Raw genomic sequence first — 19,046 nt, 5'->3', positions numbered from 1 at the left:
TTATTAGCACTAAATAAACTTGCAAGTATACAGAGTATATATAGTATAGCTAAAGGTTAGTACCGGATATCGAACACGGGGAAGACGAACACAAAGTGTCTATCCTCTACTGAGACTCAATTACTATTTGAAAAAATATTTTGGTTTTGAAAACTTTTGAAAAACGGAAAACAATAGAAAGCATAGATCAACTAAGAGCAGATAAATCAAGAGAAAGACAATAAAGATAAGGGAATCCCAGGGATGTGTGTTCACAGTTATGGTTATACAAAATTCAACCTACAATACCCTAGCACAGTTATTACTTTGCAAGAACGAGTCACCTAGGTTATGCTCATGCGAAACAAACGTTGATTACAAGATTAGGGTTGTCAATCCTAACACGTAACTCCAAAAAGCTCCTAAGACCCTTAAAAAGTCCCCACTCTCAATTAACAGTGCCGTTTTAAAGAAAGCTAACTGTAGTGACTACTAAGTGGATCTAACTCGCTAGAACTCTGTCACAGTTATGAAGCAAGTTATATTAAATCATACACGATTGTGTCACTCAATCATGCAGCATCAAAACTACTTAGGGAAGAAACAAAGTAAAAACAAAACGGATATTAAATAGAAAACGGAACTTGTATAACCAAAGTCGTTACTAACACATCCCTAGAATCCTATGAGTTTTGTTACACATAATTGAATAAGCTAAAAACATAGATTGAAGGGAAGTCAATTTGAACATAAAACTAAAGCAAATAAAACCCGTAGATTGAATCCTTGTCGTTCTTGATGTTCTTGAAATCCTTCTCCAACTCCTTGCACCAATGAAGTACTCTAGGTCTTGATCTCTATGAATTATTTTGCAAGTAGAAGTTCTCTCTTTTTTTATGAAGCTTGAGGCCTTATTTTTAGGGAAAAGCAATGCCTTGTTGTAGAAAGAAAAAATCTCCAAAATATGGTAAAACTGGGTACAAATCTAGGGCTTCTCAGATACGCCGCCTTTTTCCGGCGGGTCGCCGCACCTTGGCCGGTGGTCGCCGCGTTGGATTCCAGAGAGTCTGTTCCCTTGGCGGCGGACCGTCGCACATCTTCCGGCGGTCGCTGGGCGAGACTTCTCTTCCAAACACATTTTTCCGAGGCGGACCGCTGCATTGATCTGCCCGCCGGGCGCCGGCGGTCGCCGCACACATCCGCGGTGGTCGCCGGTCGCCGTCTGACTCCAGATTCCTAAACTTGGCGTTTTGGCTCCCTTTTTCGGCACAATTATGCACATTTCTCACAAAACACGTCAAAATACCAAAATAGACAAAATATGCAAATAATGGACGTGTAGAGTGACTTTGACATAAAAAACGGACCAAATAACGGCCTTAAAACAGTGCAAAATCCGAGCGTATCAATATCGTTTTTATTCGCACAACAACTCCAGATTTATCATCAAATCGTGTCACGCATGAGTGTTTCAAAACACACCCACACACACACACAAACACACGCACCAACACACACACCCACACGGTTTCATACACACACACACATGTATCCCATTCATCAATTAATTTCCCCTTCACTCAATCTAAATGCATGTGGACTCAAGAACACCGATTGATCGATAGAAGAAGAGAAGATCAAAATAAAAATACCTTTTCAAAAGAACAATCGGTAGGAAACAAGTAGGATCTTGATTCTTCAGCAAATTCTTGAATTTCAGCTTCAATTCTTCACACAAGATGAAGAAATAATGGAGAAAGTAGAAGAAAAATTTAAGAGAGAGTGGGAGAGAGAGATTGAAATTTGGGAGTGGGGGGTGTGATTTTGTGATGCTAGGGTTAGGTTTCTCACTCTTATTTATAGAGTGCAAGATATAATCCAATAATTAAATAAATCAAGATTTGGAGGAGATTTGGTGGAGAAGTGGCGTTAATTTGGTTGAGAGAATAGGGGATTTCGAATTTTAGGCTATTAAATTAGCCTATGATTTAATTTGAATATTTCACGGAGTAGAATAAAATATCATGGAGCAAAATAAAATAATAATTCTCCCCAATTAAAAGGAAATAGGCGTGAATTTCGATCCCTCTACAAGGAATTAATTAAAATCCTAATTTAATTAAGATATGGCAAGATCTTCTTAGATTTGGCAAGATATGCTAGGATATTTGAATTTATTTATGGAAGAGAATAAACAAGGGATCAAATAATATAATAAAAATTCCCTTCTCCCATAAAATAAGGGGATTTTCGAAAATCCCCCTAGAAACATCATAGGGGCCGAAAACTTCATCAAATAAATAAGGAATAATCGGACTTTGGATTTAATTTGGATAATTATCCCAAACAATAATTAAATCCAAGAAAAATAGGATTTCTTCTCCATTAAATAGGAGGGGTCGAAAATACCACTTAGATAAATAATGCTCCTATTAAATTCTCACTCATCCCTTAGGAAAATAATTCACCACAATATTATTTTCCCCTGCATCAAAATATTCACATATTCGAATTTCACCTCCACTTCACATTTTCCACCGACTTTGACCATTCCACGGCCACGTCATATTTTTCACAATATTGACTATTCAATAGCCACGTCACATATTCAACAAGTTTGACTATTCAACTCAAACTCAACTCCATATCGCAATTAGGTCACAAATAATATTGCAATAAATCACTCATCATTTAATCCACATATATCATAGCATTAAAAGCATTTAATGCAAAAATTTTCACGTCTCAAAAATTAGGGTTCGAAAAAGTGGGATGTTACACGGGGAATCCAGAAACGTAAACTTGAAACAGAAAATAGATTGTATCTTTGCCTCACGTAGAGACGGTGTTACACAACTCCGATGAAACTATGAACCGTAAAAATCTCCAAACTGATCCCCCAAGTGTGTGTGTGTAGAGTGTGAGAAAACTGAGCTAAGAGCTAAAATGGATGATTGACTCTACTCATGTATGTCGCGTGCTCTTTGGAGCTTCTAGATTCTTCCTTGTACTTCCAATTCTGCCCTTTTATCTAGAATGCTCCTCCGTCTGGTGAATTTTCTTCTTCTTGCTCACTTCCTCTGCCAGACTCCTCTCTTCCTGGATCTGGCATTTTCTCTACACACCTGGCTTACAAAACCTTGTCAGACCCAGGAAATTACAGAATTTAACCACATAACCAATGCATGAAATAAGCCATATCACTCTTCAATCATGTAATTATTTTAGACATACATAAAAGCACCTTTTACCACCAAAATATTTTTTTTTAAAATTAATTCACTTAAATTTTTTAAATAATTACTTAAATAATGTATAGATTAAGCTTTATAATGAAAAAATTACTATAGTTCATTTTATTTTTTAGTAAAAAAATGTTACTTGCAAGAGCTCGCTATACTATATTTAAACTAACGTAATTAAAATATTTATTATATAGTTCATTTTATTATATCCTTTAGTAAATTTCAATTGTTATATTTAACAAATATTCTTCACTATACTGTATTTTTTAATTAACGTAATTAAAATATTTATTTTTCACTTAAGTATAGTAACATTTAAATATTTAAGTAATATTTTTTAAATAAAAAATTACTATAGTTCACTATAATATTTTTTTCTTCTCAAATTTAAAAAATTTTAGTAAAATTTTTAAGTAAAAATAAATCCCACAAAGAATTTTCTATAATTCACTTTAATATTTATATTTAAAAATATTACTATTAAATATAATATTTTCTTCGCAAATATATAGATTAATTTGTATAAAAAATAATATTTAATTTTAAAAATAAATAAAGCATAATTAAAAGTTTCTTATTTCAAATTTTGAAATCATAAAACATCAAATATTATTTAAATGAAAGTATAATTGAGTTTATAAAAGAAAATGGTGATGGAAGAAAAAATGAAAAAAAAAATAAAAGGATAGAAAGGTCCAAAATGCCCTATAACTTTAAATATTCACACTAATGGTATCTAGGGTTAGTTTTGTCTTATCGTACCAAAAATGATATAAAATATTTTTTAGGGACCATTGGTGCATTTTTAGACAAGATCAGGACTGTTAGTGTAGTTCACTCTTTATATTACACACTTCATCATCTCACTTCATTTATTACACGCTTCATCATCTCACTCAATCATCTCATTTCATTTATTACACACTCCATCTCTCACTTTATTAATTACACACTTCATCAATTCCTTAAAACCTATGTCATAACTAAATGTGACTATTAATCTGGGACGGATGGAGTAACCCATAAATATAATTTTTTCGATTTAAATTATTTTTTCGCATAACATATATCAAATTAAAGATAATTTTATAAGGATTCAAATGAGATCTCACTTGCATATGTTCCGATGTCAAAAGTTGAAAATATTTTCAAAATTTTTTAATTTTTTCGTACAACAATAAATGTCAACATGATATATAAAATATGTCAATATAATACATGAAGAATGTCAATATAAGTTGTGTTAACATTCTCAAAACATCGTGTTGATATTTTCGAAACACAATGGCAAATTGGTAGTTTTATTGACATTTTCATCTAAAATTCTAATTTGATAGTTTATTTTTTAAATTTTTTTCAATTTAATTAATAAAAACAAAAATTACACGTGATAATTTATAGACCATAAATTTTTTTAGATCCTATTATTTTAAATTAATCTATAATTAAATAATAAATTAGCAATTGATAATCCACGTACTCCTGGTTATTATAAGCAATTGTGTAATCAAATGCCATAAACGGTTAAATCTATGAAAATGATAGCAGTAATTTTTTGGGTTGTAAATTTTGCGGACTGATTGGCCAATGTGCGAATTTTGGACTGTGAAAAATGCAAATTGAAAAATGAGAACAATTTTTGGCGGGCCCTACCTAAACAGTTTCACTTTGCGCCAACCCTATTCTCGATTTGTCGTCTCCTCCATCGTTCTTTTCTCCATCTCTCTCTTATCTATTATGGTAGTTCCGCGCGCAACTTCATTGTCTCTCCCTTCTCAGTATACTACTCCCCATTTTGCATTATTTTTTATACACGGATCGGATCCTCTCTCTTCTTGATCTTTCTTTACCATTGAGTTAAACTGAACTTCCACTGCAACATTCGCGATTATCTTTTCTAGCAGTTGCACAAGTTAAGAAACGAAAAAAAATAAAGGAAAGTGTGTTTTTTTCAGCCACCGCTATAAGAATTTTGGGGTTGAAGCAGAAACATAATTTTTTCTGAGGAGTCATTGCGTGTACAACTGCCAAAATTGAGCCTCCGGCGTTGAATTATGGCGGGCAGTGATGAAGTAAATGTCAGTGAATCGAAATAAGTTTGCTTAGTTTATTCATAATTTCGTGTTTTTCCATTTCTCGTTCGAAATTAGGGCACTCTGCAATTTGTGGATTTTTGGATTTTCTTCGTGTTTTATGAATTTTCGTGGATCAGTTGATTTTGCGGAGCTAAAGTGAGATTTGAGGTTGGAAAATTGAATCTTGACGATTTTCCCCCTTTCTCTGTACACTTGATTCTCGTCTTTGTTGTTTTTTCTTGCTTTGACTACTGACTTAGCTAGGCTAATATCATGATTGTGCTGTTTGGGCTATTTTAGGTTGTTTCTCCGACTTTTCATTTCATTTCTTTTTATAGCTATACATCAATGTTACTTTTCTTTTTATAGTCGAATGGTTGAACCTGTTGATGATAATGATTTGGTAATGTTTGTGTATTTTTGATCAATTATTAATCCGTAGCATCAGTTGGACTTGAGCTTTGTGATGGAAAGAGGAGATTTCTAAAAAAAATTGATGCTATTTTTGCAGAGAGTTGTTCCCCTGCATACATGGATCCTTATATCCACCTTCAAGCTTTCATACAACATGCTCCGGCGGCCTGATGGCACGTTCAACCGCGATTTGAACGAATATCTTGACCGGAATGTAACTGCAAATGCTGTCCCCGTGGATGGGACGTACTCATTCGACACTGTGGATCGTCGTACTGGCCTGGTCAACCGCATCTATCTCCCTGCCCATGACAACGAGCCTCAATTGGGGATTGTCGAAGTGGAGAAGCCCTTGAGCACCTCTGAAGTTGTACCTGTAATCGTATTCTTCCATGGTGGGAGCTTCGTCCATTCCTCGGCCAGCAGTGCTATCTATGACACATTCTGCCGCCGCCTTGTGAAAACCTGCAAAGCTGCAGTGGTATCTGTGAACTACCGGAGATCACCTGAGCACCGGTATCCATGTGCTTATGATGATGGATTGACAGCTCTTAAGTGGGTTAACTCAAGAGCATGGCTTCGAAGTGGGAAGGAGAAGGATCTCAAAGTTCATATATATCTAGCTGGAGATAGTTCTGGTGGCAATATCGCTCATCATGTCGCACTGGGAGCTGCGGGCGAGGGCGTGGAGGTATTAGGAAACATTCTTCTCCATCCCTTGTTCGGAGGGGAGGAGAGGACCGAGTCTGAGAAACGGTTGGATGGGAAATATTTTGTGAGGATTCAAGAAAGAGATTGGTATTGGAGAGCCTACCTACCAGAAGGCGAAGATAGGGACCATCCGGCCTGCAATGTGTTCGGCCCTAGGAGTCAAACCCTTGAAGGGCTTAGTTTTCCAAAGAGTCTGGTTGTTGTGGCTGGATTGGATCTTCTTCAAGATTGGCAAATAGGTTATGTTGAAGGGCTCAAGAAATATGGTCATGATGTCAAGCTCCTCTATCTCGAAAAGGCCACAATTGGGTTCTACTTCTTGCCAAACAACGAGCATTTTGAATCGTTAATGGACGAGATCAAGAGCTTCATCCAATCCTAACTGTTTATACGTAACTTTCCCCATCACAGGCAGCATAGCCATACATGGCAGAAGCTCGACTCTTACTCATGGTTTCTTGTCTTATGCCGGCTTAGTTTTATGGTGTATAGTAGTGTGATTTGTGTAGAAACTACTCCTTTTCCAGTTGCTGATAACTTGTGATTTGTAGTGGCGATGATCTGCGCCTCGTTGGTGCTGGTCTATGTCGCTTATTGATCTAGTTTCCTTGGTCGAAGAGGGCATTCCGCATAGGAAGCTCACTTATTCACGGCCTTGGCAGAACGGCTGGTTGTAATGACAGACCGGTGGATGGAGGAGGCGCTAAGCTCGTCCGCCGGCCACCTCAGTTATTTACTACGGCCAGGTTAAAAGCTAATTCAGTACATGGATTGGGGGTAATCCATGCTACTGTCATCTGTATTTTCCACTTGTATACTAAAAATATATAGAAATTTTGTGTTTATATGTACAGTGTAAACTTTTCTCTTATATTAGTACTAATTTGATAAAAAAAAAATTTGCATTCGATTTTCATTTTTCTTTAAAAGAGAAACATTTATATCTGATTCTTAAACTGGACGACCTCACAAAAGAAAAGAAAAAAACGAATTCTTCTAAATCATATATTGTGCCATTGGCCAATATTAGTGGTTTTTTTATGTTATTCTACTACTATTAATTTTTGCATTTTTACAATGTAGTTATAAAAATAGTAAGGATATTCTGCAGGCGAGAGTAATGCTAAAAGGCCAGTTGTATCACATTTAAGACTTTTCATGTCAATAAAGTAAATGTCATTATGTAAAAAATGTGGCATTAAAATAGTTAACTTCACTTTTTTTTTGGGTTGGTAGATCAAGGGTATTTATTTCAAAGGTGTCTAGGAATTTGAGGTTATTCCATATCCGAAGTAGGGATCGATCCTCTAATTATTTAGTTAAGGATATGTGAATCTTATGTCATTCGAACACATCCCTTGGATTATGGTTTTACCTTTTGATTCTTTATCACGTATTTTAGATGTCTCCACCTTTGTGTTTTCTCTTTTGTGCCGATTTCCAAAATTCGGAAGTTTAAAATTTAATACTTTGTGGTCGCACTATAATTTATGAATATTGCGTTATTTTCATTGATTTGTAGTTTTGTTTGGTAGCATCTCACTTTGTAGAAAATTAATTAATAATGAAACAAAAACTGTTATAAAAGAATTTTTCCGTTGATACCTTGTAAAAGTGAGTAATTGATATTCACAATAGATAGATGTGGATAATCTATAACGCATGATTGTTGGTGCTGATCTGAAGTCACTTCCTATTTTGAGTTATTGATGACACTGGAATATGGTATAGCACTAAATTAATCTAGGTGAGAAAAATACTGTACTTCTTGTTTGATTAAACCAAGTACAAGATAGATGTGATTATTTATTTCTTAATCTATACAAATAATATTTAGTGTATGGTATTAGTCCTACGCTACTTTGACTTGTCAATATGTGTGAGTTTTCGCAATCTAATACCATGTCATCTTGAATAGCGATGGTTAACATACAATAATTGCTAGTATTGTAACTTTATATAATCGCGTCTTGACTATGTCAGAGTTGATATCGTCACCAATATATATTCTGATCAAGTTTTGCTGTAAAAAACCTAGATAGTTGAAATTTATTATAGTACAATATATAAAGTCATTCCATAAACTATTAACACTCTTTACTCTATTAATTGGAGGACATATAATATCTTAAGCACAAAAAATTAACTAAATTTAAAAGAAGTCGGTATTATATAATTTGGATGATAAATCAATAACAAACACGATAATGATACCGATTAATATTTCTTAAGGGTAGGGATCACATCAAAAAATGTTTTGATTTAGAATATCTCAAGTTGATATCTTTTTCCTAGATTTAGAGTAAGATAGATTATTGCCTCCGAAAAAATCTTGAGTAAGAGTAATATGTTAGAAAATCTCAGGTTGAATTCAACTTGTTGAGTGACATTAAATAGCATGCAATCATCGGTAAAAAAATATCAACAAGAAAAGTTATGACGTCATCCATTCTAACATACCTTAATATTTTTTTTCTAATCAAGTGTCCGTCAATTTTCGTTCTACTTTTGTAAAATTTATATTAAATATTTTTGGAAAACATTCTATGAAATCATGGGGAATGTGGATCTTCAATATATCCTAGGTGGCCGTCACCGTTGTTTTCAGTTCCATTCTAATTAGGGCATGAATCATCTTCTGTACCGAATGCATATTAGAGTGATCACAATGGTGGTCCTCTTGGACATGTCTAAGTCATCATTTGTTGGGCATGTCCAACAAACTTAGCCCTGCCCATGAAAACTTGGCCATCATAATGGTGGTCCTCCGGGCCACCAATTAAAATTATTTTTTTAACATTTTTTTGTTATATTTTAATTTTAGCTATAATAAATATTATTTGCATATAATAATTAAAACACTTAATAAATAATTAAAATAAACAAAATTATAATAAAATTTTTGCTGTATTATTATAAAAGGAAAAATTATACAACTAAATTGAAATTAATTGGAAAGAGTGGAGTTTGGTTTGGGGTAAAAAAATGGAGGAGAAATGATGAATATATAAATAATTTTGAAAAATACAAAAATAAAAAATGAAAATCGGAGGCCAAGGGCCGCAGCTCTCGGCCCCCCCTGCAGTGGCAGGCCGAGTGACGCGCCCAAGAGCCTCGGCCTGGCCGAGAGCTCGGCTCTCTCTCGTCCACCCCCCTAGGCCTCGTCCACCCTGTGGCTTGGTAGTGGGGGACCGCGCCTTGGCCAACTCCGGGCCAAGGGCCAAAGGCCCGTGGGCCTCCCATTATGGACACTCTTAGGGAATGTTGTGCACATTCAGACTTCATATAATGTAAATAATTGAAAATAATATAAATATATTTTAAACTATTAGAAGATGTTGATGATCACAACATATCTTGTTGTGCATTTTGGCACAGTAGTGGATATATCCCCTTCTAATCGTGGTACATGAATCTGGCTAATAATTGCCTTGTCAAGTCAAGTGGGCGTACGAATTGAAGCACCTTTATTATGATTATGGTGATAATGATATAAATATTTGAAAGCGTAAACGATAGTAAATAATAAGGTGGAATGGCAAGGTAGATCCAAAATATGATTTGAGAAAATATCCCTTTCTTGATTTGATGCATTTTTCGTAGGGATGTCCTTCTCATTCATTACGCCAACTAATATATTACCAACCATTTATCAACCTCATTAATTTCATCTTATTATTAATGCAAACTCGTTTACTCTACTTGAGTATCTACTCAGTTCAAATGCTTAATTAAAATTAAAGTTGATATATACACATATTTGTGTGAAAAATTGTATAAAACCATTGTTATTATATGCATTCAATTTTCAATTTTATTAAAAAAGAAACATATAACTTAGCTTTATACATATGATTCTTAAATCTGGACCACCTCACTCAAGAAAAGAAGAACTAGTTCCTCTAAATAATATTTTGTGTCATTGGCAATTATTAATTAGTTGTTTTTCGATGATAGAATAGATGTCCTTTTGTATGTTGAAAATGTGGAATTAAATAATACTCCTAGTTACTAAGTATAGATCGTTTTCTCTTGCATTATTAACTTTATTTCTATGATTCTTTCTCACAGTTTATTTGTCTCCATGTCTATTTGTCCTTTTGTGCTGATTTTGAAAGTTTGAGATTTTCAAATTTAATTTATTTGGTGGTCATACCATATAATTTATCAATATTACGTCATTTCCATTGATTGGTAGTTTTGTTTGGCAGCATCTCACTATTAGGCACTTTTAGTCCGGTAGTATCCTAAACGTGAATTCTACAGCTTTGAAGAACTTACCATTTTTCAAAAATATCAATCATGGCTTGCGACTGCATGTAGTTTTTCGTACTCAATCTTGAAATTAAAAAAAAAAAAAATCTATTTTCCAACTCAATTTATGATTCTTGTGTGGGCAAGAGTCAGAGCATCCACAATAGCGGACTAGTCGATGCCTTAGCCACCGGCATTCGGCTAGTCCGCTATTGCGTTAGGCGAGCCCGACGGACGAAAAACCAATGCCCTAGAGCTAGGGCGTGGACAAGATCGGCTGGCCAATTTTTATTATTTTTTTATTTTTATTCTAAAATATTATATTCCCATTTCATTTTTTTTCTAGGTTTTTTTTCTCTAATTCATTTCTTTGTTGTTGTTTTTGGTGTTTTTTTTCTCGAGAGGGCTAGAGCGTCGGTTAGTCGCGCCTATTACTGGACTATGGGAAGTCCTTGATGATATGACATAATGTATTTTTGGCTAATTCTAGTGCTTAGTTTATTGGCTAGTCTGTGCTATTGTGGATGATTATAGAAATTAACTTAGAAGTAGAGAAGGAAAAATGAACGAACAGAAAGAGACGTTAATCTTAGAGGGTGGAGGAAAATTTAAGTCTTGGTAAACCATAGGTATGATATATTTCATGGAGTATTTATAATATCTCATAATTGTATTTTTCATGGTGTTTTTTCATAACACGAGGATATAATTTTTAAAAAAAAATCATAACGAAAATTTAAAAAATAATCTTTTTTTAATATCATATCCAGTCTTCTAATTAATTAATGAGTAATTAAGGGGTCAAACCAGGGATTTGTGGAGGTTGATGAGAACCTAATCTAGTTGCACTTTGAAATTAAATTGAACTACAATTTAATTCAAGTGAACAAATAAAATATTATTTTGTGCCATTATAAAAAATAATACTCTCGCCGTTCCTGCAAAGTGTGAATAAATGGTTCGACACGAGTTTTAATGTATAATTAGTAAAGTAAGAGAGAGATAAATGACAGTGTAAATAGTAGTGTCAGTAGAGAGAGTGAGTTCCACATCATTAGTAGTGCATTGTAACCATGTAATGGTATAAGTTATAAACAAAATGATGTGTAGAATGTGTTGTTTAACTATTCCAAAATTAGAAAATTCATATTTTTCAAGGACAGACAAATAAAAAAATAGTTTATATTTTTCGAGGACAGGCTGATAAGAAAATAGTTCAAACTTTTCGTAGACGGAGGAATTATTGACTTATCCACTCAATCCCTGAATTACAAGTAATTCAGGGTACCTCTTTGATTGTATTATTCCATTGTTTAAGATAGAGATATTCAATTAATTAAATTAGTTTCCTATTGACTTCAATCAATTAAAATATTTACCAAGAGTTGTCCAGTTCACTAGTATCATGTACTTATTCATTGAATAAATTTCCATCGACCGCATTTCTGAACAATTAAACCTTTTATGAAGTCCTCTTGATGATATTATTAAATGTGTCACTGTGCACATGTATTTAGCAAATGATTTCCGTTCTATCTCAAACACGTTATTCTAAAAATTTTTTTTCTCAAAAACGTTATTTTATTTTATACACTCCTTATTACGGAGTATTATTTATTAGACGTGTGCGGTTATAATCGGATCGATGATTAACCACTGTCCACTGGTTCCTAGTTCCGGGGGTTGAAACCAGAACCATACTCTCGTTGTTCGACCGGAACCGTGAGTCCATAAAATTAAATTCTAATGGGCCGGTTCAAGTTTTATAACACGTACCCAATAAAAGGGTTATAGCCTATATAAATTTCATAATGGGCAGTTTTTCTAACCCCCACCAAATAAATGATTCAAATAAAGTTCTCTCTCTATATATTTTGGATTGGGAACATAGGAAAATAAAAGTTAAATAATAGGTATATAACAAAAAAATAATAATTGAAGAAACGAACATTAACCAAAAAATTATAAAAGATTATTCCTTCTGCCTGGAAAATCCCTTAGTTGTGGGAGATGCTTCACCGCCGGCAGGAATGTCGGATATGGCGGCGGCCCAACGATGAATGCTGAGGGTCCTGACCGTCTTGAAGGTGTGCGATCGAGGCAGCTTGGAGAAAATGTTTGACGATTGCGATAAAATTAGATAAACGAGGCTTTGTATCAAAATGAAGAGCGTCACCTTCACCCGAGTGCTTCCATCCATTTCCATGATTAACGACGTAAAATTCACAAATTAGAATGCAATCTTTAATTGCAAAAACAGGAATTTAAATCGTGTGGGACTTCGTTAGCTTGCTTATTGATAACGAAGATGATGAGCTATATATAGAGTACTGTTCTGCTGCACAACTTATATGGGCGCCTGTGTGAGCGGCTGATCCATGTAGGACCACCTAGGTGAGAGTCCGATTTTTTAGTTCTTTCTGTTTTGGATACTAATCTCCACCCTGCGCATTATATATTTTAATTTATTCAATATTATAGGCTTACGGTTTGTTTTCCTTTTTTATTTCTCTTTCTACTTGTACAAATCTATTCCACCTATTTCCTTACAAATTATATATTCTGCAACCCTTCACACGTTTCCTTCATCAGAATTTTCAAAGTATCCACTCTTCCTCTCAGGATTTTCTAGCGAGTTGCATCAAATTTGATCAGGTAACATTTTAGTCTATTTGCCTTATGTGTTTATTCAAAATAGGAAAATTGTAGATTTTGTAGTTAAAAAGTTTGGTCTCTGGAGAAATTTAGTAGAACAATTGTTGTGTTGCATACGTTTTTAGTTCAGAAACTAATTAAACAACATATGTGATGTTGAAAATCCTAAATCAACCATTAATCTTCAGTTTTATTTAGGTTCTAGTATTGTTCGCTACTTATTTTTTGTATGTATTTATGTTTTTTAAATTTATTTTTTTAGTCCAAGGAGTGAAAATATGAATGATGAACTGCATATTCCTCAAACTGTGAATGATCGAAAGCCAGAATTTGGAATGAAATTTGCATCAATAGATGATGCATTTGAATTCTACAATCAATATGCACGTGAAGTTGGTTTTAGTGTAAGAATAAGCAATAGCAAAAAGAATAAGATTACAAATGAAGTTGTTTGGAAACAATTTGTATGCTTTAAAGCAGGCCAAACGGATCAATTCCGCTCAAAAAATCGACAATCGAGTGGTGGCCCGATCAAGAAATGAGCTCGTGGTGAAGTTAGAACTGATTGTAAGGCAAAGATTTCCATCGTCAATCAACAAACTTGACCTTATTGGAGTATTAGCGCATCCACTGAAGGTTATAATCATAGACTTTCTACTGCTTCAAAGGTGCATTTACTCCAATCACACCGTAGTGTCTCTGCTGGGAAGAGAGTGTTGACACAACAGTTTTCAGAAGCTAATATACCGACTTGTCAGCAAATGCAACTATTGGAGATAGAGCATGGGGGGCCTGAAAATGTAGGTTGCACTGGAAGAGATATCAAGAATCTCGAGAGATATGAGGGATGAACAAAAGGGGATCGATGCCGAAACTTTGGTAGAATTCTTTACATCTGAAAGGGAGAAAAATTCATCATTTTTCTTTGACTATGAGATAGATTCAGATAATAGGTTCAGAAGATGTTTTTGGGCTGATCATAAATCAAGGAGTGCTTATAGTGTATTCGGTGATGTTGTTGTGTTTGATTCTACCTATAACACTAATAAGTACGGAATGATTTTTAACCATTCGTAGGAGTAAATCATCATCATCAAACAATTTTTTTTGGATGTGGATTTCTAAGCGATGAGAAGACAGAATCATATTTGTGGCTGCTTAATAAGTTTATGGAAGTTATGCCAACAGGTGCACCAAAAGCAATCATCACTGATCAGGATCCTACTATAACGAAAGCACTTGCACAAGTTTTGCCGGGAACAATACACCGATATTGTTTGTGGCACATATTGAATAAATTTTCGGACAAGATTTCAGCAGTGACTTTCCGAGAGCATTATCAGAGCATAAAAAATGTTATAAAAAATTCTACTTCTCCTGAGGAATTCGAGCATGGTTGGAAAGATGTTATGAGATGTGCTAACTTAAAGCAAAATAGTTGGATATTGTTGATGTATGAATTGCGGCATAAGTGGGTTCCAACATACTTTAGTCATGTATTTTTTGCTGGGATGTCAAGTAGTCAGAGATCTGAGAGTTCGCATTCATTTTTTAAAAAATATGTCTCTCACAAGAACTCATTGATGGATTTTATCACTCGATTCAATCGGGCACTAAGACACCAAAGACACAATGAGTTAGTTGCTGATCATATTGACATGAATGAGCGTCCCAAAATCAAAACACATTGGCCGATGGAAACACAAATGGTTAAAGTGTACACGAAGAAAAAATGGACAGAGTTTCAAGATGAAATGAGTCAAAGCCATGGTTACTTTGTGGAGCATGCCTCTACAAGAGATGATATCATGATTTACAATGTGGTAAGTTTTCAACGTTCTTCTTCCTCAAAACCAAGGGTACTCATGCATGATAGACAAAAAGATCATATACGTAACACCCCGAATTTCCGAACCCTAATTTTAGAGCCCTAGAATTTATTATTGATGACGTAGAAGATGTGAATTATTTCATAAGTGAATTTATTGCATGAGTTTCTTTGACCGGGAAGTTTGAAAAGTCAAATTTGTTGACTATGTGATGTGGCATGTGATTTATTAAATTATGAGATGAATTAATTGTTTAAGAGTGAGTGAGAATATTAGAGAAAATTTCCATAAATACTAGCCACTCTATTCTTGAGATTTTCGACCCCCTTGACTTTTGAAGAAGGAATTCTATTTTTCCGGATTTAATTTAATTCTTGGGATATTTATCCAAATTAAATCCAAGACACAATTTATTCCTTATTTTTATTGAGAAAAATCGAGCCCTATTATCTCTATGGTGATTTTCGAAAATCACATAATGTTGGGAAGGAAGAATTTATTTTATTCTAATTGATCCCTTATTTGATTTCCTTCCATACCTAGAATTTAAATATTTTACCAAATCTTTCCATACCTCAAGAGATCTTGCATTATCTTAATTTAGTTAATATTCAAATATATTCTTTATGGGAGAACCCCAAAATACACGCCTAATTCATCTTCCAAGGGGAGACTTTTATTATTTTATTCTGCTCCGTGATATTTTATTCTACCCCGTAAAATATACCAAAACATAATCTTGGCCAATTGGGAGTCATATATTTCGAAAATTACATGCCTTGATACCCTAGTCTATTTTTGTTAATTCTTCTTCCCTACTTCACAATATTTATTTATTTAATTGTGGAGAATAAAATCTTACCAAATATTCTATTCTATTTACCTAAAGATCTTATTGAGCACTATAAATAAGAGGAACCCCTAACCCTAGCCCCATAATTTTCGCCTCCCTCGCTTCTTCACTCTCTCCAAATTTTTTCTTCTTCCATTCTCCATTATTTTGTCATCTTTTGAAGAAGAATTGAAGTTTGATCCAAGAATCTTGAAGAACCAAGCCTAATACTTAATTTCTACCGTTCATTTTTCTCATAAAAAGGTATTTTTATATTCATCTTCTTGTTTCCACTTGATTCCCCTTCTCTCTAACCGATTAATCGGTCTTCTTGAACCCTCATGCATCTTGGTTGAGTGAAAGTGGGATATAAAGGGATGTGGGAATATGTTTCATGTGTGTGTGTGTGTGTCGTGTGTGAGTGTGTGTGTGTCATGTGTGTGTTGTGTTTGTGTAGAGTGTGTTTGATGGCTAAATATTATTGTACGATAGACATGATTTTTATTGATTAGTAATGATAAGATAAATCGTTGGGAAGAGGGAAAAACATCAAGACATGCATAAGTAAGAGTAGTGTTGAACCTAATTTGTGATATGTGTGCCTATGTGATTAAAAAGGTGAAACCTCAGTTGCGAAGCCGGATAACAAAGGAAAGAACATACTTGAAACCTAAGCAGTCGAGGTGGGCTTTATTCTTAAACTCTTTTACTTCTTGCAAAAAATATTTATTGGTGTTATAAGGGTGGTTTAACTGTTATGCCATGCCTATGTTTGTTTTGTTGTGATATTGTGCGCCTGATGCCTAGTTTGTGAGTTCGCTCCATTGGGCTAGGGCTGTGGATAGGTTATACGAATTCGGGTCTGAGTACGGGCCGCAAACCCTACCAGGCTGTGTACACGAGGGGATCGGGAGCCGTCCTTACTAGTCGGCCGGTCTCGTGGGCGAAAAGTGTGGCCACACTTTCGTCGCACCATGGAAAGATTGTGATTGTGGAATTTGATGAGAAAAGTGGGGAGTATGTTTGATTGGCCAATCTATGAAAATATATTTTGTGATACTCGTGATATTCTCTTATAACTGCTTAGAAACTCGAGTTCACTATGGTAAGGGTGGCATAACTTATAAAATGTTTTGGCAACGAGCTCACTTAGTATTTCAAAATACTCAGCCCTGCATGTGTTTTCCTTATGTGCAGGTTGAACGATGATGAGCGGTGGCGGGTGTTGAGCATGATAATTAATTAAGATGGTTGTTTTGAACTTCAAGCGTAGTTGTGTCTTCATACATAGCTATTCTTTCTCTTGGTCGCTTTCCGCTGAGTTTTTGATACACTCATGTTTATTTTGAATATTTTGCACTCTCCTTTCGGTTTAGAGGCCTTAGACTATCTGGTAGTTTGTATCTTGGAAACTATGTCATACTCTGGAGATTCTTGAACGCCGTTTATTATACCTTCCTTTTTCTTATTCAAGTTTCTAGGTGAAGTTATTGCTTTAAACACTCTGATAGTTCTTTCTAATCTTTTGGTCAACACTCTTTAAATGAAACCCTAGCCTTTGTTCATTTCTTCGAGTCTGTTTGGTAGCAGTTGCCGCATTTATTGTACCCTAGGAGGACGGGCTGTTACAATATATCTTGTAGTTGTGGAAAATTCAAGTTTGATGGCATTCCGTGCAGACATATGCTAGCTTTCTTCCGCATTAGCCAAATATCTGAACTACCCGAGAATTATATACTCAAAAGATGGACGCAAGAAGCAAAGATTGGTGTTTGTTTATGCACTAGATGATGAAAATACCATCGATGATCCAACAAGACTTTTGATGACACGACGCTCCAAGTTATCCTATAAGGCTTCAATATTGATTGATTATGCATCTTTGACTGATGAGGGGACAAAGTTTTTGAATGAACAACTTGATTCTTTACATGGAAAAATCATTCTATTTTAAGTTGCGTTTCTGGATTTCCCGAGACTTCGTCGTTCGAAGCTCGGCCTTATTTTGTTAAATTTCTGCTGAATCTGCACTTGTTTAGCTATGGAAGTGGTTGTTATGGTTTCGTTCCATGTTATTACTGTTCTTTCTGTTTATCTTGGATGCTTTTAGCGATTGATCTGAGTTTTGAGGTGAATTGTGTGGAGATCGTATTTGATCGTTCGAATCTGGTTGGATCTGTGTGATCGAAGATGGAAATTGTTGTGGTATGTTGTGGATGGCTTGGATCCGGAGCGGATGAAGCGTCCCGTGTTTGGATCTGTTCATTTCTGCATGGTTTTAATGTTTAGTTTCTGTTTTCTCATTTATCTCGTCTAGCAATAGTAGATCTGTTTAATCTAGATGTTAATCGTAGTTTAATGGTTTAATTCAGCTTGCTCTGCTCCGTGTTATAATTTCACTCTGTTTTCTCTGCATTTTGTTAGTTGATCCTTTAGTTAGTTATTTTGCAGCTTTTCATCTGTACTTTGCTAATTCGGGAAATGGTCCCCACGATCTGTCTTTCCTCTGTCTAGGCATTTTTAGGAAAAGTTGTTCATCAGGTCTAGTAATATGTTATCGCTGAAGTGTCGTCTCATTTACATCTTGTTTTTCGTCATGCATGTCTTCGTTATATTTGCCTAGATCTAGTTGTTAGTATAGTTTATTTACATTTCCCCAGTCTAGTAGTTAAGTCTCAACCCTAGAAAATGCGTGGCAGCAGCCAAAATCAGTATCCAGGTCCTCTTGCATGTTTACTTACGCCTCCATCTCTGTGGGATTCGATCTCTACTTCCTTATACTAATCCTTTTAGTACAGTGGGTTGAGGATTTTGAAAAGCAGGAAAAGATTGTGTGCCCAACGACCGAAGGTTTCAACGATCCTCTGAGTTCCTAGACCTCGTGATCTAGTGAATTATCTGGATCTGAGAAGTCTATTATTATTTACAAAACACACGGCCACTTCTTCAGGCTCTTCAAAGAGGTGCCAAATTGTAATTTCTAGGTACCGAAAATGTCCTCCATGGCATTTAGAAGATTTTTCAAATGCAGAGGGGTATAATAGACCGACAG

General features: G+C 34.9%; 1 protein-coding gene and 1 pseudogene across 1 annotated transcript; both read left to right on the top strand.

Moving 5' to 3' along the window:
- Positions 1 to 4,930: 4,930 nt before the first annotated feature.
- LOC125187308 (gibberellin receptor GID1B-like) lies at positions 4,931 to 7,271 on the top strand. Its single transcript, XM_048083872.2, has 2 exons — positions 4,931 to 5,302; positions 5,811 to 7,271. Exons 1-2 carry the CDS (start codon positions 5,279 to 5,281, stop codon positions 6,804 to 6,806), a joined length of 1,020 nt encoding a protein of 339 aa, XP_047939829.2. The 5' UTR covers positions 4,931 to 5,278; the 3' UTR covers positions 6,807 to 7,271.
- Positions 7,272 to 13,969: 6,698 nt separating this feature from the next.
- On the top strand, positions 13,970 to 17,948 carry LOC148924296 (protein FAR1-RELATED SEQUENCE 5-like; annotated as a pseudogene).
- The last annotated feature ends 1,098 nt before the right edge of the window (positions 17,949 to 19,046 follow it).

This window comes from Salvia hispanica, chromosome 5, assembly GCF_029641045.1.
Source record: "Salvia hispanica isolate PSC_SH4W2 chromosome 5, Shi_PSC_v1, whole genome shotgun sequence".
Classification (NCBI taxonomy): Eukaryota; Viridiplantae; Streptophyta; class Magnoliopsida; order Lamiales; family Lamiaceae; genus Salvia; species Salvia hispanica.
Note: the sequence above shows the minus strand (reverse complement) of the source record. Positions and strands in the feature narration are given on the sequence as shown.